The sequence below is a fragment of the Gobio gobio genome (assembly GCF_949357685.1).
Source record: "Gobio gobio genome assembly, chromosome: 18".
Classification (NCBI taxonomy): Eukaryota; Metazoa; Chordata; class Actinopteri; order Cypriniformes; family Gobionidae; genus Gobio; species Gobio gobio.
Window position 1 is genome coordinate 45,223,543 of NC_137111.1, and position 20,613 is coordinate 45,244,155.

At 40.0% G+C, this 20,613-nt stretch overlaps 3 protein-coding genes across 5 annotated transcripts in view; 1 reads left to right on the forward strand and 2 right to left on the reverse strand.

Annotated features, from left to right (window-relative positions):
* The window catches only part of zc3h6 (zinc finger CCCH-type containing 6), a 26,136-nt gene extending 23,170 nt beyond the window's left edge, over positions 1-2,966 (forward strand). For both annotated transcript variants that reach the window (XM_079842512.1, XM_079842513.1), the window contains exon 12: positions 178-2,966. In XM_079842512.1, coding sequence (XP_079698638.1) covers positions 178-1,652 — 1,475 coding nt within the window. In that variant the 3' untranslated portion in view covers positions 1,653-2,966. The remainder of the gene's footprint in view (positions 1-177) is intronic.
* On the reverse strand, positions 2,288-11,707 carry LOC307141998 (uncharacterized protein). 2 transcript variants are annotated; one of them, XM_079842510.1, is made up of 6 exons: positions 11,524-11,707; positions 4,991-8,230; positions 4,045-4,242; positions 3,725-3,897; positions 3,444-3,582; positions 2,288-3,240 (listed from the first exon to the last, which is right to left on the reverse strand). In XM_079842510.1, the coding sequence occupies exons 2-6, from the start codon at positions 8,090-8,092 to the stop codon at positions 3,040-3,042; spliced, it is 3,813 nt and encodes a 1,270-aa protein (XP_079698636.1). In that variant the 5' UTR covers positions 8,093-8,230; positions 11,524-11,707; the 3' UTR covers positions 2,288-3,039. The 2 variants fall into 2 exon arrangements, with proteins under 2 accessions (XP_079698636.1, XP_079698637.1); XM_079842511.1 differs by having other exon boundaries at positions 3,444-3,561; positions 11,524-11,676.
* Positions 11,708-18,161: 6,454 nt separating this feature from the next.
* itga9 (integrin, alpha 9) overlaps positions 18,162-20,613 on the reverse strand; it is a 112,859-nt gene continuing 110,407 nt past the window's right edge. The window contains exon 28 of the mRNA XM_079842837.1: positions 18,162-19,878. Within this exon, the coding sequence (XP_079698963.1) occupies positions 19,780-19,878 (99 nt within the window). The 3' untranslated portion in view covers positions 18,162-19,779. The remainder of the gene's footprint in view (positions 19,879-20,613) is intronic.

Here is a 20,613-nt window from a genome sequence, read left to right on the forward strand (position 1 = left end):
AATGAGACCAAACTTATGTCTATATTCCAAAGCATTCTTGAATTGCAACAATTTAAGTTTGTATAGTGCATTTTCATGTACATTTTCAAAAAGGGGGGTGACAGTTAACAGGTTAATATATGAAGTTCTTGGTTCCGGTTTGAAAGTTCATATGTTAATATAATTTCTGTTTATTAGATGAAACCCCTAATTGGTACTCCAGTGACGAGGAAGAGGGCAGTAGCGTAACAGCCATCCTTAATTCCCTAAAGAAGCAGAATGAAATGCTGAAAAACCAGCCTAGCATGGCACCAGCCGACCCTAGACTCCAAAAGGAGCGAGCTTTGCCCAGCGATCCTCGAATAAAAGCTGACCCCCGCCAGCGACCCCCAGACCCCAGGAAAGACGCAGGAGATAGTGTCGGCGATCCCAGGCTTGCCAGAGATCCACGCAAGATGAAACCTATGGATGCCTCCAAACCTGATCCTCATCGCCACCCGAACCCCTCCTCGTCCCGCAAACCGCCCACTGGAGAGGATGATGAGGAGTTTGAGAGAGAGCTGAGGGAAAGAGCAGCTTTGATCCCATTGGATCCCAGTCCTGGAGCCACGCTGCGAGACCCCCGCTGTCAGCTCAAGCAATTCAGTCACATCCGGGTGGATATTCTCCTCCAGCGTCCGGCCTTTGCTCAAACCGTGGTTTGGGCTCCAGAGGACCTCATTCCTCTGTTGGTTCCCAAACAGGAGCACTCCATAAACCTGCCGCTCCCTCCTTTAATAGCAGATGCTCAACTAAACCGTAGCCTTTCCTCCCCGCCGGATCACCCTCCATTGGCAACTCCTCCTCCTCCTGATCCGCGTCTCGCAGCCGCCCGCTTCAAGGAGGGAGTTGTTCGACTCGGCAGCCCTCCCGGTAGGACAGTAGATTCTCGCCACCACCATCCGGACAAGCCCTTGGATCCACGCACTCACAAGACTCTTGATCCCAGAATCAGCCGGTCTGGCAGCCTGGACTCCAAGCTACCTGGTGTGAGGGAGAGTCCGTCCGGAGGAGGAGATCCACGGCTACTACGTGTATCCTCAAACCAACCGGTTGCCGCTTCCGTTAAGCCCGATTCGGAGAAGTTGCCTCCATATGCTCCTCGTCTGGCATCGTCCATAGGTGCAGGTCTTGATAGCCCAACCACACTTTTAGGCGGGATAAGTTTATACGATCCACGCAATCACAGCTTACTCTCCCCGAAACGTGAAAGTGAGGAGCACCCTAAAAAGTCAAGTATCCTAAAGCCTTCTGCGAAGCTCCAAAGCTCTCCACCACATGCCTCGCCGTCACAGGGGATGGAAAAAGATGAAAAAAGTCCAGTTGATGACTCTGAGAGCAACACAAGTGGCTGTACGTCAAATCCTCCTCCTCCTCCGGTGCCTACTGTAATGCCAGTGTCTCCGTGCTCGCCAATCCGAGCGGCAGCTCCCGCTGTGCACAACTTGCCCATCCAGGCACTAGCAGGACTAATACGGCCTGCTTACACTGACCCGCGGCAGAACCGACCGGTGAGCTCTTCCGGTGGGACTACGCAAGAGGACGAGGACGACAAAGACAGTAAGAAGAAAGACAGGCCCCTGAGGGACGTCTTTAAAACCTTTGACCCTACAGCCTCACCATTCTGTCAGTAATATAGCTCACACATTTACTGTATTCTGTACATCTGTTCTTTGTATTCACCCTGCATGTATATGAAGCTTTTCTATTTATTTATATTTGTTTGTACATATATTCTTCACTGCTGCGTTATGGTCTAAGCAGAGATATTTTTTCTTTGCCGCTTGTGCGTTCATAGATTCTTGTAAGATTTGTGTTACAACATTTTAAGTACATTTGTATCTGGCGTATGGACACATGAGTGCTGAACAGGTGCGTATGTATGTGTAATATCAGTGACACATGTTGCTAGCGAAGGTTCAAAGGGATGTGTGGCTTATAGTATTCATATTTGTAGTGCTGTGCAATGCATAAATATATTAAAAATATAAATTTTTGCTAAATTCACGCAGTATTTATCACAATTACATGCACAGCATATATATAAACACTGTAATATAGCAGGACTTCTATGTCTCATTTATCTCAAATGTGCATCTATCAAAGGTACAGTTGTGATTTTGGTGATGAAAAACGGTTAACGTATGAGATTCCTTTCAGAAAATCTCTCTTGTAAATGGTTTTCTTTTTAACACGAGGCATTTTTCATCTTTTTTATTGTCATTGTTTTTTGTGTAGATATTTTTATTGTATTTGTTTGTATGTTTTTCCACAGAAAATGCTGAATTGCTTTTGCGTTCTTTTACCATCGACTGAAATGATAGTAAGGGAATTTAAATACAGCAGTCACTTTCCTCCTTTTTTTAATTCATTGTCTAAAATAAAATAAAAAGGAATTGTGTGATTCTTATGCCAGTATTGACTTCAGTCATTCTTGTAGACTTACCCATTGTACTTTATTATTGCGTTTGAGAAAAAAATAAAAATGTTTATTCAGAGGCCATAAAAGCGCTCCGAAACTGACGACGTGGCATTGAAACCATTTTGTTTTTGCACTAAGTACAAATTGCACACCTGATATCATCTGATAAAATCATTTACCATGCTTCTAATACATGTATGCTGAAATCTATCACCAAAAAAAAGGCAACAAGTTGAAAAGACCAATTAAATGCAATGCTAATGTAAGACCGCAATCCTCAAAATTATTAAATGTGTATAAATTTATACCGTAAAATTTTTTTTTTCTTTGTATATTTCAGGAATATACGTTCGTATGTGTCTTTTTTCTACACATTGATTGTTTTAGAAGTATTACAGTAAATGATTTATAAATGTGAAACTGAAGGTATGCAATTTCTACTTAGACACTCATAATGTGATATTGAAAATGTTTTATCTTTGCCCACGTAGTTATTTTTATGGCCTCTGAATAAATATTTTGGAAAATCACGAAGCAAATTGTGTGCTGGTCGACTTTCTCACTATACAGTGACCTATGAATGAACTCAAAAGTTTTACTCATTTATAATTATCTAACACATTGATGGGGGGAGCGAGGCTGGGAGCCGCTGAATGCTGGGAGGTCCTACGTAGGCCCAAATCATCTGTTTCAGGGTTGAGCTGTTCTTGAGCTCGGTGGATTAGGAGACTCTTTTTCCACTGGAAACAGAACGCCGCTGCCTTCGCTGCTTCAGAGTTTGGCTCAGGTTGTTTCAAACCCTGTAAAACCAGAAAGAGTCATTTAAAATTGAAAACACCGCCAAATAGCATACAAGAGATGGACACCTCTACTTTTTACTCATTCCCTGGTGTTATGCACAAGGCTTTGGTTTCCTTTTATCCTCGTCTGGACCTTTCTTTGCTCCCTTCACAATCTTATTTTCCCCAAGTTGTTGAAGGAAAGCTTTTTCAACTTGTCTTACCCTGATGCAAGCAGTCTCTGCAGCTCGTACTCCTTGGATAACTGTCTGGAGTAGATTCTGTGCGTTCTTCACCAGGATCTCGTCTGAGGATTTGCACCCGGGAGTAACTGCATTAACACTGGAGAGACACCATGCACCCCTTGGGTCACATGAGATTTTTGCACGTTTAATTTATTGGTAATATTGTCATTTGGACAAGATTGAATGTGTCAGTGATGTAGGGAAGAAAGACCTTCAACCAGAATTGTTGGGAGATAAATATGCTTTTGATTATGTCTCACCTAGAAATGATGGTAAGTTGGTTGGAAATGGTAAGGATCTGCTCTGCAATGACACAGAGCTCATCTGTGCAATGCTTGTCCAAACAGTGGTCCGCTATAACACGCACAAACTGGGTGATCGACTGGCCACTTGAGATGAGGTCTTTTGCAGATGTTACAAAAGCATCTTTAGTCTACAGGTGAAACAAACTTGTGTCAATATAGAATCCCAGACCGCAACTGTGTCGGCCCAGATCTGGTACGTGTGGAATCCATGTGTACCAGATGTAGGCCGGATGAACATAATATTTGTGCAAAACAAAACTTTAAAAGTCTCTGACCTGGATTGGGCCTTTCTTCTTTAAGTACTGGGCCATGTGATAGAGCTTATCAGCCATTTCTTTCGTCACCTTGACAATCTGGTTACCCTTGTCATCCCACTTTTCAGTCTCCCATTTGAGAAAGAGAGATGTGTAAGAGAGAGTTGTGTCTACTATGGTGAACACAGGACCTCTTGGACTCCTCTGGGATGTCTCTTCCTGGGGTAAATAAATTATAATTTACATGGCTTAGTCTAAAATGTTGTCCACCAAGACAACAACATATTGTCGGCCCACATCTGGTATACATTGATTCCACATGTACCAGATGTGGGCCGGATCTGGGCCGACAATATAGCCCCGTTTCCACCGACGGACAGTAATCATTTGTCTGCAACAATAACAAGTATGGAGGAGATTAAAGCAGCGCTGCTTTTGCTGGTTATGTATTGGTTTACTAAAGAGGTCATAAACAAAACGGCGGAAAAGAGACTAGCACTGATACTAAAGCGTATTCTGAAAACTCGTAAAGCTAGATTTAAAATAAGACAACGTATGTTATTATCAGCTATTACGGACATTGACCATGAGATTGCTGAGACGAATGCGCGCCATCGGACAGAAAAAGCAAGACTGATATTTACTGAACGCAGAACGAACCTCGCAAAAGACTTTTAAAAATGCCGGTTGAAATAAAATGCTGCGTGAGCTCAACCAATCAGCATGTTCAGCGCCCAAGTCCCACCCCCGAAAGTTCCTGAACTTTGAAAAAGTACTACCTCACGAGCAGGGACTTTCGGAGGGGGAAATATTTACCAGGAACTTAATTTAGACCCTGCGGTCGAAACACACCGAGTACCACCCCAAAGTTCCTAGTTCCTGGGGAAAGTTCCTGTGGTGGAAACGCAGCTTATGTTGCTGTCTGGGTTCATCTACAATAACATTATTTATCAACAATTTGTTTTACCTTAATTGGTTCCTCAATGGACACATCTAGGACACTGGTACTCGGTTTGCTTTTAATAGGACCTTGAGTATTTGTGGATATTGGGTGTAGCGTTGCCTTCTGTATCCGGGACATTACAAATCCACTAGACTCTTTGCCCAGCAAACCACACTTGATCTGTTCCTTTGTGACCGCAAGAATCCCATCTACTTTACCGAGTTCTTCAACAAGGTAATGTGCCTTTGCTGACCAGCACTGTGACTGAATATCAAGAGTGAGAGTGTCTCCAAGAGTTTGCGTCTCTGCTATTAATCTGGCTCTACTGACAATGTCTGACATCTGAAATGCCAAGTGGTCATTAATGAATCTTAGATTGGACCTTTCCTTTGGGTCTCTAATGAAGTTGAAACAGTCCTCAATGGACTCTGTAGCGCTTTTAACATTCTGCATGAGCAATTCTGCAGCACTTTCAAACTGTGCCAGTTTAGCTTCAGTTTCTTTTGTTTGGACTGAGCATGCCAATGCAACAGTGTCTTGAATGGCCGTCACATAATCTTGGTTGACTTTGCTCAAAAGACAAGAGAGTGCCTTCATTTTAATCTGAAGCTGTCTCTGAAGCAGCTCAGACTTTGCCAGCATTAGGACACTCGAGAGGGACACCGTACTAACCCCTTCGGCAGACTGTAGGTAGGAGTCTGTAAGCGTCTTCACGTCTTCTTGTAGCTCTCCTAGTAGCTTTACCTTATAGCTGTCTCGACAGTTCAGAGAAGACAATCTTGCGGCTTCTTGTATACGAAGAGAGTTCTCAGACATCACTGCCAGCCATTTCTTGGGTGTCATTTGATGTGTAATTAGGTGCCCTTTACCATCAGTTGTAGCTGTTCCCAACATCTTATCCAATGAGTTTAACAGTACTTGAACAGACAAGGCCCAAAGCATGCAGAGACCATCAAGCTCATCAGTTCGAGTTGGTCTTGAACCCACTATGTCCGTGAGATTCTTGGTGTTGGTTTGAGCTTTTTGGAGCTTGCTCTGCAAAGACCCTATACCCTCATGACACCCTCCCATCAACTTTATTTCAGCTGATGTCACAAGTTGCACGGCATCTGCACATAAACACATTACCTCAGTGAGTTCCTGCGTGATGGACTCCAACATATTTGGTACATAGTTTTGGAACATGGCGTATACAGCATGGTACCACACCCCAGCCACTGGAAGCAGTATCTTACGGGCATTTTTAATGAGGTCGGAGAATTGTGTACTGTGCTTATAAATGCTATCTGTACCCATGGCTGAGCGCATGGCTGTTTCCTGCGCAGTCTGAACTAGCAAGGGTGTCAATGATACGAGTTTGGACCGCAGACTTTCCACTTCCTCATTGTCGGCTGTGTCTATGACACTGCTGGCTTCTCTTGTAGCTTGGGCATAGCTGTTGGAGAGTCCTAGAACTCCAGTGCAAGCCATGTTGAGAGCCTCTACATCTTTACCTTTGGTCATGCAAACAACTTCACACAAAAGAGGCAACAACTCAATATTATGGAGATGTACAACAGCTTTAGATTCCACGACTGGTGCAATCCATGCTTCTTCTGTGACTGGAACATTATGGTCCATTTGAACAGCCTGATTCTCCAAACCATCTTCGAGCTGACTTGCTTCACTAGTGGAACTTTGCACGGAAGACTCAGTTTTATCAGAAGCAGTTGATCTTTCATGTTCTGAAATGGGCGTAGCACATGGTACAGTCCCAGCAGGCTGGCGGGCTCCCTCCCGCAATGGGCTGAGAAGATGTGGATGCTGCAAACCATCAAGTCCTTCACGTAGAATGTCAAAGTGTTTTAAAGCTGTTGAGACACTAGTAGAGAGCAATGAGAAAGCCTCATTGCTAAGACTGGTATGAGAATATAAATCAGTGACACAGCTTGTTACCTCAGCAGCCGATCTTTCCGCTTGCTTTATCAGAACCAGAAGTCCGTTACGGTAGATTGGATTGTCACTCTTACTGACGTGTCTTCTCACGAGCTGGATAACCAAGCTCATATGGCCAATGAGCAAGCTTGCCTGTTTTTTGAGAAACTGTGCTTCGTCATCTTTATGTGCCTCAATGCACCCCTTGAAGTCGCTCTCCATCTCCAGCAAAGAGAGACAGACAAAGTCCTTCACGTTTATAATGCTACTACAAGCATGCAAGAGCTGCTCCATCTCCTCTGACCATCTCTGATGCATCTCTTTTAGTTTTTCCAGAGCTTCACCTGAACGCACCTGGTCTTCCTCAAAACTTTGTACAAGTGTTGCAATTGCTTGTTTAAGTCTCATAATGCACCCCCTCGAGTTCTCTACACCCTCAAGACTCTTTTCATCGCACGCCAAAGCTGAGATGAAGCCAGTCACCTCTGATATTTTGTCAGCATGAGCCGTGAAGGATCCCAATTGCACCCGAAGCGGTTCCACATCCAACTCATCGTCATCTTGCTCATCCTGGGAAATATAGCCTACGGTGTGCACCAACTGTTCCAAGGGAGTTGAACTTGTGACAAATATGTTCATTACTTGCAACTGGGTGGCTTTTACCACAGCATCTTCAAGTTTGTGGATTTGCTCCAATAGGGAAGCACAGGATTTTGCAAGCTGTTGATCATCACAGCATTTCATGTCTTGTGACATCTCTGTCCAGTGCTGAAGGACTTGCTTGGAGTGTGCAACAACCTCAAACTGAATATCCCTCCGAGACGTGTTTGCTACCGCCATGCTGTGGAACACAAGGTCACGAAGCATGACATCAAAACCACCATCTTTAACAGAAGCAGGGTCACACAGCAGTCTTAGTATCATGTTCTGAATTTCAGTGTAGTATCCACATGAACCAGTGGAAGCTGGTTCATAGTTGCTGTTGAGTGTGGTTATGATGCCATTTACAGTCGAATCCACCTGGTTTAAGATGTACAGCTTTGCACCCTGGGCCTCCTCGCTGTGTGGATGCTTGATGGTCGTGTACATGGCAGTGTGCAACATGGAAACACATTTTTTCAGGGTTTCAAGAGAAGCCCTCAAATGCTCTTGCTGTTTGCCATCACGCAGTTCCTGAATTCTTTCCAGCACTAAGTTGTGAAGAAGCAGCATTGCCTTTGAGTATACCTGAAATGCTTTCAATAAGGACGAGATGTTCGCTGCAGCTCCAACTTGAGAAAGACATTGCAAAAGCCAGTCAGCAGCTGCAGTGATCTTCCTTACAGTTGCATCGTCTTCAACTAGAAGGATCTAGAATTCAAAAACAAATTCCTTTTAAATAATGTAAACCTATTGTGTCTAGATGGTTATCCTTTTTCTGCAAAACTCAAAAGATTAGATTTTTTTTTAACATATTTTAAGGGTTAGGGATAGATGTACGGGTAGGGTTGCAACACAACTCTAAATAAACTATGGCTGTGTCCGAAATCAACCCCTATACACTTGAATAGGGCACTAATTGAGGAGATAGCCATTTAGAGTGCTGTCCAAAACCATAGTGGACGTTATTGAGTGCACTCATTCAATCCCACAATGCACCACAATGAGTGTACAACCGTTCTACGCTCACTGGCTAGAGAACACCCATAATGCACATTCATCCATAATGAAGATGGCATTTTCAGATGATTCATCCATTCATCCATTTTCCAAACCACTGGTCCAATGTGGCTACAGTGTATATCATACAGGTATAGATTCCTTTTTAATTAATAGTTAAATCAGGGCTCGACATTAAGCTTGTTCACGTGTTTGCGTTGTTATCTTTTCTGTATCCAGGGATTGATAACAGATCAAGGATACTGAATTCGCTCTAGAAAATCAGGACATCAGTTAGGCACTGTTGGCTCGCCGTACACTCGTCCAAGGCTTACGCCCGTTTCACACATACTCCGTTTGCAGTAGGGCTGTCAACGAATATTCTAAATTCGAATATATATTCGAATAGTTTTTAAAAAACGAATTTCGAAGGTGAAAATTAATATTCGAATAAATAAAAAAATGTGGGGGAAAAAACGCCCGCGGTAGTAGAGGCGTGGCTGTCTGCTTTGCGAGTGGGCGCTAGCGCGCCTGAAGCTTTGTGTACTTTGGCCCGTCTCCAGAGCGCGAGCCTCCGCTGACTGCGCGCGCTCCTCCCCAAACGGACGAGGCGTTTATATTTGACGCGCTCGCCGTTGTGCTTTTCTTTCAAACGACAGATGGCGACTCGGAGTAATTGTTCTATAAACTATCAGGAAAAGCGTCGAGAAGAAGTGGGCTAATGTACACAGGTGACGATATTTATTTTAGTACACTTCACCGAAAACCACACTACAAAAGAATCATGTAAAACAGATCAAAATAAACCTTGATATTACTTGTGACATGAGAACAAAATGTATGTAGAAATGTAACGTTAACTTATACAACTCAATTTATGATATCTAAATGTTTCCTAATTTCACTAAACACTTTAGGGAGTTTTCACTTAGTTTCGTGAACTTTTCTTTATTAAACAGGCTTTTTTATGCTTTTGTAGGCTCGTTTTGTAAATATAAGCAACTAATTTGTATGTGCAAACTGGACCACCCTTACTTTGCATCGCCCGCCACAAGCTCTCTGTCTACAACACGACAAGAGGCCATAACGCAGAAATTAATTTAGTTCATTTGTAAGGACATGAGAGCGATCAGTGTCGTGGATGGGGCAGGCTGGAGTTCTGTCAAGCAATGGAACCGAGGTACTGACTGAAGAGATATTGCATGAATAAAGGATAAATGCACTGCTTCCACTGGTTTGATTATTTTCCGTTTCATGTCAAGGAAAAGTTCCATGTTTACCACAGCACAGCTCGCTCGGAGCGTTCAATAATATGCTGTAAAACTTATATTAATATTTGTTTCAATCACTGAATGAAGCCTGCTATATTTGGGACAAGAGTCGCGACCTTAAATTGCTTGCACAAAACTCTTGATCAGCCTCAAAATGTGTGTGTGTTCATTTAACCCGTTATGCGCAGAGAGGGTGAGGGCGAGAGAGAGAGAGGTCTGCGGTCTTTAGCCATTAGTGATTTACTTGTTTTTGTGTAGGTAATACGTTGTCAAATATGTTTAAACTTAAATAGACTACCTATATAAGTAGTTATGTGTCTTTGTATTCATTTGTCCTGTTATTGACGTAATGTGCGTCATTGATAAAATGCGCAACCAGATGTTCGAATAGTTCGAATATTCGTGCTTTTTTTAAGAGGGAATATTCGAACGCCATTTTTGAGCAATTTTGACAGCCCTAGTTTGCAGTGCGTATGCGGTGCGTATTTTTTTCCGTACCCATGTTAACGGATTACAGCTTTCACACTGCCACGGATGCTGTCCGTCAGTCCGTTCCAGGTGCGGTGCGTCTGCAGCAGTCCTGCGATCGTTTCCGTAACGAGTCTATTTTTTGCTGTGCTGCACTGCGGAATTAAAGTGACAGCGCATTGTTCGCTTTAAAATAAACATGTACTGACGTGAAAATCTAGTAATTTTACCACAGATGCATATAATTTAAAATATACTCTGTTTCAAAGTCAACACATGGATTTTTTTTCTCAGGTAAAGCAAGGAAACGACAGCTTACCTGGCATTTAGTTAAAAAAAAATTAAATAATGGAGAGCACGTACGTTCCTGGAGGTGGAAAAACAAAGGTCTTTATGACCTGCTTTTAAAAGGATTTAAAAACGAAAGAAAAGATGAGAGTCGGCTGTTTTTGTATATAACCTATTGTAAGTTTCTAATTTAAAATGTTTATAGGCTATAAGTTATATTTAAATGTTTTGCCACTTGTGTGAGCTAAATCTAAAGTATAGGCTATATAAATATAAAGTAATTAATTGAATAAAAGGTTGTTTAAATGTACTACGTTAAAACGTGACATCTATGAAAGTGTAAACAAAGAGAATTGCAATTCTGACAAGCCATGTTCAGTAACAACTTTTGGATTTGAAAAAAAAATGAATAAATGCTGTGTTTGTGGTATACAACCGCGGATCAGTTGCGCTGCAAACGCCGCATATATGAAAGCACAACGGCGCATGCTGCTCCTGCACCGCATACGCACCGCAACACGCACCGCATACGCACTGCAGACGGAGTATGTGTGAAACGGGCGTTACTCAAGAAGTTTGCATCAACAGGAACAAAAAATAAATACAAATAATGCAGAGAACTCATCACTCATTCACATTCACTTAATCTGATAACAGATATAAATCACTTGAAATTTCAGATAAACTCTTTTCCCTCTTCAACTGCATATTAACTTATTTTACAAAGCACACGATCACAAAATGGCCCCGTTTGCATAAACTTGATGCACATCAATCGGCCTGTGACAAAGTTGATTTTAACATCACATTTGGATTAACTCTGGTTTTATGACAAAACAATCTGTATGTCTTCATAACAACATGTATATTTCGATATTCATTCATCATCTGTTTGTTATGAATCATATTTCTTACCATAAATCATTAATTGAACACATATGAGTGATTACAGAGCAACAACAGAGGAACAACACTCACCGGAGTTTCTTGAAATAAAAGTATGAAAGATCCCCCGGATTTCACTGGAAAATAACTTAAAACTCTTTCCTTCACTCTACTTAAACATGTTTTAAGTAGCTATGCTCTGAATCAACAGTTGTTTTCTTTCTCCACTCTCTCATTTGTAAAATGGCTGCTTGCTTCCTTCTTGTATTTACACTCCACCCTCTAGTGGAGAATAGTAGGTACTACATTTTTTCTTTTTCAAATTAAGAGTCCATTAACCATCTTAAAGGGTTAGTTCACCCAAAAATGAAAATTCTGTCATTAATTACTCACCCTCATGTCGTTCGACACCCGTAAGACCTCCGTTCATATTCGGAACACAAATGAAGATATTTTAGTTGAAAGCTGATGGCTGAGAAAGGCTTCAGATAGGCCTCCATTGGCAATCAGTACATTTACACTCCCAAGACCGATAAAAGGCACTTAAAACATCGTTACAAAGTCCATCTCACCACAGTGGCTCTACAATAATTTTACGATGCGACGACAATAGTTTTTGTGCGCAAAAAAAAATCAAAATAACACCTTTATCCAGCTTGTTATTGCCTTCCGTGTGTGCCTCCACGACGCATGCGCGAGAATATGACGTAGCGCCAGCGTTCGGGAATCCATGAAATGCACACTTTAGCCCGATTTTGAGAACTACGCCGAGACCTAAAGCAAGATCAATGTAGAATTCAACAGCTTAGAGACACGCACGTCTTCCTCTGCTGGTAAACAAATCGCTTCTGGGTCATGTGTCCGAGCGCCGGATCTGCGTCATATTCTCGCGCATGCATCGTGGAGGCACACACGGAAGAAAATAACAAGTTGGATAAAGGTGTTATTTTGATTTTTTTTTGCGCACAAAAAACAAAAAAGACTTTGTAACGACGTTTTAAGTGCCTTTTATGGGTCTTGGGAGTATAAATGTACTGAATGCCAATGGAGGCCTATCTGAAGCCTTTCTCAGCCATCAGCTTTCAACTAAAATATCTTCATTTGTGTTCCGAATATGAACGGAGGTCTTACGGGTGTCGAACGACATGAGGGTGAGTAATTAATGACAGAATTTTCATTTTTGGGTGAACTAACCCTTTAATTTTTTTAAAGGGGTTACACTAGTTTCCATGGCTGAGTTCAAGATAAAAATCTTTTCATTACTATTGGAGTTGCCAGTTTGCTACACTTAAAATAATTATCAAACAGCAGGCACAGACTATACAAAAGCAGCCCTTCCGGCACACTCAGTGTCCGAATTCACTCACTCGTTTTCATTCACTCAATCAAGTGGGCTATATTAGTGGAGTAATGTAGAGAATAGTGAATGAGGGTATAGGGGAGGGATTTCGAACACAGCCTATGAATGCCGCATGTGAATTTTGCAGGTCATTTCACAGAATAAGAATTACCATCTGGACACAAACATGTAGGCTAGAGCAGTGGTTCTCAAACTTTTTATACCAAGTACCACCTCAGAAAATATTTGGCTCTCTAAGAACCACCATAATGACCAACATTAAAATACAGTAGTGTAGTATGCCTAACTATTCAACTACATCTCTGCACAGTTCAAAAACGAGGCAGTTTATTCCTAATAGGAATACTTATTGTTGTCAGCCACTTTAACATTGTAAATACAGTTTGTATATTAACACTGCACTGCGCTTACATACAGGTAAATAAATAATTAAATAATGGTTCAATTAAAATGTGTTGTAAAGTTAAATTTAAACTGTACAGTACTTAAATGTAAAATAAAAATAAATAAATAAACTTTACTCAAATAAAGATTAAATTAAAATGTATTGTGTTTTAACATGAATTTATTTAGTGATTCCTCTGAGTACCACTAGAGGCAGGTACCACACTTTGAGAACCACTGGGCTAGAGTTTAGCTCTATCCCTAATCAAACACACCTGAATACGCTAAACATCACCAATATGTGACCCTGGACCATAAAACCAGTCATTTTTTGAAATTGAGATTTATACATCATCTTAAAAGCGGAATAAATAAGCTTTCCCATTGATGTATGGTTTGTTAGGATAGGACAACAATTGGCAATGTTTGGCAAAATCTGGAATCTGAGGGTGCAAAATAATCAAACATTTGAGAAAATGTCCTTTAAAGTTGTCCAAATGAAGTCCTTAGCAATGCATATGACTACTAATAATACATTTTTTATATATTTAGGGTAGGAAATTTACAAAATATCTTCATGGAACATGATCTTCCGTTAATATCCTAATGATTTTTGGCATAGCAGAAATAATAATAATAATAATATAATTTTGACCCATAGGCTACAATGTATTGTTGGCTATTGCCACAAATATACCCGTGAGACTTATGACTGGTTTTGTGGTCCAGGCTCCAGGGTCACATATAGTCCACTTGAGGGAGTGAATAAAAGCGAGGGAGTGAATTCGGCGGAAGAACAGCGAGAAATGGGCACAGCACATGGACAGTGAGAACAGTGCCGGAAGGGTTTCTGCTTTTGCGTAGTTTATTCTTGATGTTTAATAATTATTTGAAACTTGGCAAACTAGCAACTCCAGTTGAAATTAAAAGATTTATAACTCTGTCATGGAAACTAACAATTTAATAATCAATTAAAAAGGATTGTATACCTGTATGATATTACGCTGCACCCACATTGGACCAGCGGTTGGGAAAATGGATGGATGATTGATTCAGCGGGTGCCATCTCCTGGTCAGACGCGGGAATTAATTCGGCGCGTGACTATAACAGTGCATTATGGGTATTCTCTAGCCGTTGAGCGTACATCAGTTGTACACTCATTATTGCGGTGCATTGTGGGATTGAATGAGCGCACTCGATATCGTCCACTATGGTTTCGGACACCACTATAAATGGCTGACCCCTCAAATTGTGCCCTATTTGAGGGTATGGGGGGGGCGATTTTGAACACACCCAAAGTCTTCAGGGTTACTAGAAAGTTACAGACAGGTGAGTTTGACTGAGTTAAACTACAGTGGATAAAAGAAAGTCAACACTTTGGGCTAGAGCTGAGAACCCCTGATATAAGCCTACATACAGTACAGTACATGAATAACTCCCCAATTTCCGCATAGAGTTATTTTTCTACTGTGTTACCTTGACCACACCTAACAGCACATTTTGAGTGGCTTCGATGAGCTCTTCTCTGTGCTCTATGACCTCTGGTTGTATGCTGAGCTTTTGGGAGGCCAGGAGCACGTGTTGACCCGAAACAGTCAGCGATTCCACAAGTGGATCCATCTCCATTTTCAGGATCTCATCTTCAGTATCTGCCACTAGCCTGAATGCAAGGATATGAGGTATAACATGAATGTCAATCCCCTGTGGACCCAGTACAAAAAAGTAGCATCTTTTTATATGTGTATGTACTATAGTAACATGTTTTTTTTTAACGTACCATAACATTACAACCTAATTCCCCCACTTTAGCATAGTGCTGCCCTTTTGCCAACAATATTGTGTATAATGACGAGACCCTGTTGGCAGTTTTAACTTTTCAGGTGTTTTTTTTTTATATAAAGGTAATTTTTGTAATGCAAATATTTATATGCTTCACCTGCCAGAAAAAAAAGCATGCAACTGACCTTGTTGCTACAGCTGCCATGTTTTTGGATGCTTTGGCCACCGCTTTAGCTGCAGTTTCCAGCCGGATGAATTCGTCCAGGTCGGTCTCGCTCCCGCACAGCAGGATGAGGTGACACAGGTGAGTGGACAGAGGGGCCACAACCTGCTCTATTGAGCTCGTTTTTATCAAGCCATCCTCCAGTATAGATGTCATTCCTCTAGCACAAGAAATAAGCACTTTAATGGAATACATGTCAATCTATGTGAATGCATTACCTGGAGGGAAAACATTACATGTGCTACTCTGAGATTGGGATGTCAGGTCAAACTATTTCAGATACTGATTGTTTCTTCTTTGCTAATGGATATATTCAAATAAACATACCTGCTGGTGTTGTAGCTCCATCCAAGTGCTCTGCCTGACACACAATGAATGAGCTAATGAATAATGCAGTGCATCTGCGGCAGGGCAGCTCTGTGTGTTTGGCTCTCAGATGTCCCATGGTAACCAAAGTAATTCATCCCAAACTAGTTACAAAGTGAGATAAAGAGCTAGTGTAATTGTATAACCATTAACATTTCTGTATTCTGTGCAGTTTCATTTCTTTGCTGATTTTGATGCAAACATGTAATTCCAACCATATATATATATATATATATATATATATATATATATATATATATATATATATATATATATATATATATATATATATATATATATATATATATATATATATATATATATATATATATATATATATATATATATATATATATATATATATATATATATATATATGTATGGACACACTTTAGTTTAATTCTCACTATTAACTATGACTTTTGTCTCAATAAATGACTGCTTACTAATAGTTAGTAAGGTAGTTGTTGAGTTTAGGTATGGTGTAGGATTAAGGGATGTAGAATAAGGTCATGCAGAATAAGGCATTAATATGTGCTTTATAAGTGCTAATAAACAGCCAACATCCTAACTAACAAACTAAAGTGTTACCATATCCTTCTAACACTCAATACTGGGTTGTTTCAACCAATATTTGGGTCAAATATGGACAAACCCAACTGTTGGTTTAACAAATGTAATTAAAAAAATAAACCAATGTTTGAGTTTGTTCATATCTGACCCAAACATGGGTTGAAACAACCCAGTATACTTTCTTTTAGAGTGAATATAATAAAATAAAAATTTAATTCTGTATCCCAGAATACAATGCATTTTCAGTTTGAATGAACCATTCTATATAAACTGTGATTTTTAACATCCTAACTCATCATTTGATTGCATTTATGTCATTTTAAACTAAATTGGCCTAAAATTCAAATTTACAACACAATTTTAAGATGATAACCAGACGCCACTTGCTAAATTCATACTCAAGCAACTTTTTAAAGGTTATCATTGTGTAATTGGTCACATACTAATATGCAATAGTAGACATTGACCACTGCAGTGAAGTGTAAACACTAGAGGGCCTCAGCGCTACAGGAAACACACCAAATATTCTGGGTGGCACCGAACGAAACAGAGACGAAACATCTGTTTGTGATTTTTAATTTTAAAATGGCAGTTTCAGTAGATAAATATACAGCTTGAGCTTGTACAACAAACATATTTCTCAATACATCTATAAAACTGAAATTCAGTGACAGTAGTTTATTCTAAAATGCTCAAAATAGGTGATAATGGCAACAACACTCACAGTTATGTTACACACTTACAATGTCAAGTATGTGTCTTTCTGAAACACACCAATGCAAGAACCTGGTGTTGGGCCGGACATGAAATGCAGACGGGTTTTTGCCATGCCAGATATATATATATATATATATTTTGAAAATCTTCCAGAGATCATCTAACATCCAATTGCAAAGCTATTGGTAAACATCAGAGAAATGTGTACTTTAAAACTAACCCTCTAAAATGAGAGGGAAATGAAAAAAATGTACAAGCAACCAAGTTCAACAAACGTCTAAAACAACATCAGCCCCATGTTTGTTTTTCAGATGAGATATTTAAAAATCTCTACATTAACATCTCGTTTTGGCTCTGTGCCGTTTGTGCTCCGTTTGAGCGGTTAAAGGCAGTAAAGGATGTGAAGTCTGACAGCGAGCAGCTCATGTAAAGGGCTGCGCTCTGAGTGAAGTCCAAAATGTTGACTTAAAACAAGCTGTTCCCTTAAGCTCCAAAGTACGAGTTTGTGCCCAGTGATGAAGTACTGCACATTCCCACCTATTTTTAGGCCATTACACACTGCAGACCCTACACGTGCCTATGCAGTCTGAACGTCAAAAAACATGTCATGGGATTTGTTAGAAAACCGGAGACACTGTATGGTGTTAGGTCGACTGTAGAAGAATAACACAAAGCATTTTTGTAGAATATTTGGCAGATTTAAGTGATTTTATACTTGCAGTAGAATTGTAATTCATTACTTTTTTTTTGTCTTGAGATCTTAAAGGGATAGTTCACCCAAAAATGAAAATTAGCCCATGATTTACTCACCCTCAAGCCATCCTAGGTGTATATGACATTCTTCTTTCAGACGAATAAAATCATCAGAGTTATATTAAAAAATATTATCCTGGCTCTTCCAAGCTTTATAATGGCAGTGAATCACAGCCCAGTTAATCCATCCATCGATTCGCTTCAGAAGGCCTTTATTAACCCCCTGGAGCCGTGTGGAGCACTTTTATAATGGATGGATGAACTTTTTTAGCCTTCAAATTTTGGGCTGCCATTCATATAAAGCTTGGAAGAGCCAGGACATTTTTAATATAACTCCGGTTGTATTTGTCTGAAAGAAGAATGTTATATACACCTAGGATGGGTTGAGGGCGAGTAAATCATGGGCTAATTTTCATTTTTGGGTTAACTATCCCTTTAAGTCAACTAATTCATAGTTTTCAGTCACATGACTGTCGCGGAGCCCTGGAGGGCAAAACAGCCATAGAACTACAGCACAAGCCTGTCTATTTTCCATCTCGAAAACACAAATATGTGAACAAGATGCACATTTTTTTGCCCTTTCAATCACTAAAATCAGCAGAGCGTTCTGAAACACTTTTACGTGAAAAACACTAGCACCAGTAGGGACTAAATTAAGTTTAATGCCAATCAGGGATTTTTTATTTGCACCTCTTAATTTTAAACACAGATCAACAAATCAGGGATTACAATTCTAACCTGTGATTAAAACCTAAAATGAATTTTCTCCGCCATGATGGATTCGCCAACTAAACAGCAACAAAGAAAATATTTCATTTCCTTTTTTATTGACTCTCTCTCTCTCTCTCTCTCTGACAATAGGAGCTCTTGCCAAGAAAGGAAATAAACTTGTAAAATGTCAACTGTCTTTATAAACGTCTACATAGGATTAAAGGGCTGGACAGACGCCAGGCTCAATCCTTATTGTTGCAACCCGCCCTTAAAGTGCCTTAATGTACTAAAACAGTGATATTAAAATCTCAAAGATCCTTTTTGATGATGCATACTATATACAGGCGAGTAGATGAGCCCAGAATATGAACGTTGCCGCGTTTTCTTTATAATGGTTGTCGATGGATAAAATGCTTAATGAGTTGCATTCTGTTAATCTGCTTGCCTGTACATAGTATGCATCCTCAATAAGGTGCATGAATTTGGTCTTTTAATATCACAGTCTTCCTACATTAGCACTTACCGCAAACCTTGCATCCAAAAAAGGAAAGCCCTGTTGTGGCCTTCAGGTGGGCGTTCCTATAAGGACGAGACGTCACGTGAAAACTATTTGCGACATTTGTGAATGAAAAAGGATTTGTACAGTGGGATTTGATAGCACCTTTCAAGAATCATTAGATAGCGAAACGTTTCTATTCGACAAGTGGTTGGAAAATAAGACATAAAAAGTCAGAGAAAGTTCATATATTTTGGTGAAAGATTATGAAGACTTTTCCTTTGGAATAACATGCATCTTTCAGTGGGGTCAATATCCAGTGCAGTACAAACAATGCTCTAAGCTGTGAATTTCACATATAATGAACAAAACGTGTTTGAGCTGAGAACATACATGCTTTTCTCTTACTGTTTTTAGCACAACTGGACTGAAATGAACAACTCGAGCAGTTGCATCTCCTCTGTCATTCTCGTTTGTTCATGACATCTAGTAGCTCGAGAGTTGTCCGAATAAAGGACGCAAATGTTTGCTTTGTATTGTCTGTAAATGAAAACTGGAGGGGATCCGATCCGTCTTCAAGGTCTCCCCTTCATCTGAAAACACTGTGAAGGAATAACATCATCTCTTTGGCATGTGTCAGTCATCAGTGCTTTAAAACAACTCTTGAAGCTCTCTTCGATACAGTATGGAATACATTTTATAAAAAATAGATTTTTGCTTTTCAACAGCGCCCTGAGGGTTGCAATTGTCTGCTAGTATTGACACGATATCCACATTCCGTTTCGGGAAGTCTCTCCCATTGGGATCAATGGAATTCCACTGCGAGTCTTTTCTGGCAGGCCACGCGGTCACCTCGAAACGTCAGCTAGATCACCATCAATGAAAAAAAGTGTCAAACCTCCGAAAAATCTGGAGAATATTCTTTTCTTCCACATATGGAAGGCTGGAGGGTTTTAGGAGAGAGCCGTGATGAAGGTAGTAGCAGCTTATTGGATTTTCTGGACCCAATCCCAGCTTTCATCGCTGTCCTTCCTGTTCTTTTCCGCCTCTATGATCTCTCTGTAATGCCTCCTGAAGAATCCCATCTGCAAAACACAAAAATAATTATATCAGCATTCAGGGTGAGACAGTGGACAGATGCACAGATGCTCGCTGACAAAATGACACCCCATTATTTCCCAAGAAAATCCCATCGGATCATGCTAATACAATACCTTTCAATAGTGTTGAAATACTGTTATTCAGCAAGGATGCATCCAATTGATCAAAAGAAACATTAAAAAAAAATTGTAATGTTGCAAAAGATTTCTATTTTGAATAAATGCTGTTCTTTTGAAATTTCTATTCAAATAATCCTGGAAAAATTTATCACAATTTCCACAAAAATATGAAGCAGCACAACTATTTTCAACATTGATAATAATCGGAAATGTTTCTTGAGCAGCAAATCATCATATTAAGATGATTTCTGAAGGATCATGTGACACTGAAGACTGGAGTAATGATGCTGAAAATTCAGCTTTGATCACAGGAATAAATTACATTTTAATATATATTTAAATAGAAAAAAAATACTTTAAATTGTAATAATATTTCACAATTTTACTGTATATTTGATCAAATAAACTCAGCCTTGGTGAGCGTAAGAGACTTTAAAACTTTTAAATATAAAAAATATTACCGACCCCAAACTTTTGAACAATAGTAGAAAAATGAAGGACTACTTATTTTAACTGGCAGATCAGAATCACCCAACCTAATGCAATCCAGAGGTATGGGGATGGAAATGGAAATATGTATTTAATTAAATTAAATAGAGT